We start from the raw sequence: 3,502 nt of genomic DNA on the forward strand, positions 1-3,502 counted from the left end.
TTTTTTTCGGTGCTTTTTAACATTTTTGATATTATTTGTTTAGTGATTCCGAAAATTGTGTATTAACACGTTGACGCCAGTTATTTTCAAAAAGCAAATTAAATATGCGTTTTCGCCCTGATTATAGCGACAGCATATAATCTGTGGTTCTTTGATCCATAAAAATGACATTTAGACAATCACACGGCACACTCAACACTTGGCAACACTATTTAAGCTGTTCATAATAATTTAAATTTTCACCACCCCTGCCCCCGCTTAAAAACTGTTTCCATTGAGATTAAAGATTATCATAAATTATCAACTAATATATTCCGTCATTTTTAATTCCAAAAACTACATCAAATTGCTCCTGCCGTTCCAAAACTTGCATTTTGAAAGAAGCTTCCGATACACTAGACTAGCGTTGTACTGGCAAACCTTGATCAGCAAACACTCGATCAAAGTTACTTTTGTAGATTTATCATCTGTCGGACCATTGATCAGGGCGCTTTTAACAACACCTGTAAAACCTTTATAGCAATGATCTAGTTTACTAAGTATTACAAATATCTCAAACGATCATTACTTGGCTGACCATCATTACAAGCTTTTGAAGAGTGCTGAAAATACACGGAAGAATATTCCAAAAAATTAGACACATCTATTAACTATCAAATAAAACTAAGCCGTGTCTCTTTTCGCTTTCTCCGCGAAGCTGAGCCAATTACAGTACAAATGAATAAAAATCAGTACAAAATGCAACGAACATCACGAAGAAGACAGAAAAGCTTTGGGTCTAGAAGGCAAGTACGATGTACAGGTGGAAATGGCTATGGTTAAGTATGTAAACAACACGGAGATAGGCAATGGTTCAGCACCTGAGTTTTGCGGGATTATCTGAAGACAAAACTGAGATAGACAATTTATGCAGCAGCTTCACTAGTATGACCTATAAAGTTGCAACGCAAGCGCACCTTTCAAAACTTTTAGAGTTCAGAGGTCAAAGTTCAAGTTTGAAACATGCAAACGTGCATTCACGGAAGAACTGCTTCCCTTTATCCCGTGAGCAAAATATAATTATTTTGATTAATGTGCAAAAAATGTTTCTTATGCCTTGATAATGGTTTGCGTTGCCTAAAAACATATGGCAACTAGTCCCATCTATAGCATAGCTAAAGGAGAAAATGCTTGACAACCAAGTAAGCATGTTGATGTTCATTAGCATGTATCAAGTATTTTGAACGTTCGCAAGCGTTGAAACTTTACAAGACATACTATAATATTGAATGATTGTGTTATAAGGCAGAGAAATGTTTGGCAGAATCGTCTTCGAAAAACTCGTTTATCAGAGAATGTCCATCCTCGAGCAAAGAAACTCCCGTGGCTCCAGAAGCCATGGGATCCGTCGCGTGTCCATAGATATTGCCTGAATCCTCTTTTGGAACCCTGGACATTACAGGTGAGGGTGCCATTTGATGAGACTGTTGCAAAAGACCACTGTTATTAAATTGCACTTGATACTGCGACTGCTTTTGCATTGCCCTTGGAGAATCGCAGAGTAAAGGCACTGCAACCCGGCCAGGACTTTGTTGCATTGCACGAGGTGGAGTCTTATCAATTGGTCCTGTTCTAATAGTGTTGTATCCTCCTGGTGAATATACTGGTGATGAATATTCGAAAGGCTGAGCATGCGGACCAACCCTCTTTGTCGGTGTGACTTTAGCTATTGGTGGCGAAGCGATGGCAACTTTAATAGGAGTCTCTTTAGCGTTTACCCGTCTAGGTGATTGACTGAAATTAGCATGCGGTTCTACAGTTAGCAGTCTGTCTTCTTTGTTTGAACTTTTGTTCAACGGTGGACACGTTCTGATAGTAGCAGACGAACAACCAACACTTGGAGATGATGCGGAGTACTGTGATACGTAATAATGTGTATTATTGTTCAATATCACAGATGAGCTTGTTATAGGGTTGATTATGAGATTGGAAGGATATTGTGGCGGCTGATTTTTTCCACTGGTTTTGATAGAAAGGTCTTCAGGTTCCTGTTTGAAGGCTAGACCTGAAGACAGGTCGTCGTCTATATCGGCATTGTAGCCCATTTCATTAGTACCCCGAACAGGTTCGCCAATGGCCTCACCCGAAAACGCATTGACAGTTCTTCGAGTCACGTTTGCAGTAACGGAAGAGATTGAAGCTCGATTACGGTTATCGTAAGTTGTGTCATTCGAAGTGTGGTACTGCGTTTGCGTGCCTAATTGATTGCATTGCGACTCATGCATATTTAGCAAAAATTCAAGCTGTTCCTTTTGAGACATTAAATCGGCGATTTCATTTTCAAGGTCTGCATTTTTCTGTTGCCATTCTTCGGCTTGCTGTTCCAATGTTGCAGTGAGGTCGCGCCGTCTGTTTCTGCATCTAGCGGCAGCTTGTTTATTCCGTTCCCGCCTCAGCAAAAGTCTTTCTCTTTCCTCATCAGTTAACTGAAGCATACAATCAGCTATAATCAACTCTTTTTTCTGAACTCTTGCTTAAAAAAAATCTTTTGCTCATCGGGAGTGTTTCATAATTTTATTTAAAATTCGTGAATTCTATTGCGATTAATGGTCATGGGTGTACAGTAGTGGATTGGAACATGATTTCATGATCGATTAGCTTTTCGTATTAAACAAGTTATTTCTTCTTCTTTTTTCAAGTTATTTCTTCTATTTCTAAGATTTCTTTATATTGTTTTCAGATAAATTTCTGTGCCAAGCCGACATAGCGTAGAAAACTCATCATTTTGCAAGGCAGGTTTAATATATTGTCAGGGTTGGAAATAAAGATAGACCCGGATTCAGTGCATTTGGTTCAAAATTTTTGTGGAAGATATTGGATCTATTCCGCCCCAACCCCCCCCCCTTCAGTTAGTTGTAAAAATTTTTAACGCCCCAAAAAGCACACAATTTTTTTGGCACAGTAGTAGTATAAGCTATTATACTAGCGACACTAGGCATAGTCACTATCTATATAGCAACACATACTTAGTGTAAATGGAGGATCTATGAATAGAAGGATAGTATGTATTTTAAAATTATACCGCGGATTCTTCAATGCGACGATATCGAGAATTAGCAGTAGCAAGTAGCTCCAGATCTCCAGGTGTTGCATCTGTCACTGACTCCGACGAAGACATCGCCGAAATATCAACACCTTCTTCTGCCACTACTGCTATTGTATTAATTTGAGCTCCTTGCATCAGCAAAAAAATCCCAGGGCCAAGTTACATTGCGATCTGAAAAATAGGCGCGTGATAAACAACCGACAAAATTTATCAGCAGTTTCTTGTCGGCGATGACTGAGTACAGCAGTAAGGGACAAGATCAGATCCTTGGGCGGGAAAACTACTATCTCTAGGGCGAAGAAACTGTTAGTCGTTGTGGTAATGAGTTGAGGATTTTTGACAACGGGAATTCACTCGAAGAGATCAGTCAAAATTTTGTTTGTAGGTTTGTTGTTGTTGCTGTGGCTTTATAGCTGT

The 3,502-nt window shown here is 39.2% G+C and overlaps 1 protein-coding gene across 1 annotated transcript; it reads right to left on the reverse strand.

The window, feature by feature from the left end:
* Positions 1–1,267: 1,267 nt before the first annotated feature.
* Positions 1,268–3,286, reverse strand: LOC142345454 (uncharacterized). The gene is made up of 2 exons (XM_075397514.1): positions 3,062–3,286; positions 1,268–2,465 (listed from the first exon to the last, which is right to left on the reverse strand). The coding sequence occupies exons 1-2, from the start codon at positions 3,218–3,220 to the stop codon at positions 1,278–1,280; spliced, it is 1,347 nt and encodes a 448-aa protein (XP_075253629.1). The 5' UTR covers positions 3,221–3,286; the 3' UTR covers positions 1,268–1,277.
* Positions 3,287–3,502: the final 216 nt, after the last annotated feature.

Source organism: Convolutriloba macropyga, chromosome 1 (assembly GCF_964194025.1).
Source record: "Convolutriloba macropyga chromosome 1, txConMacr16.3, whole genome shotgun sequence".
Taxonomy (NCBI): Eukaryota; Metazoa; Xenacoelomorpha; order Acoela; family Convolutidae; genus Convolutriloba; species Convolutriloba macropyga.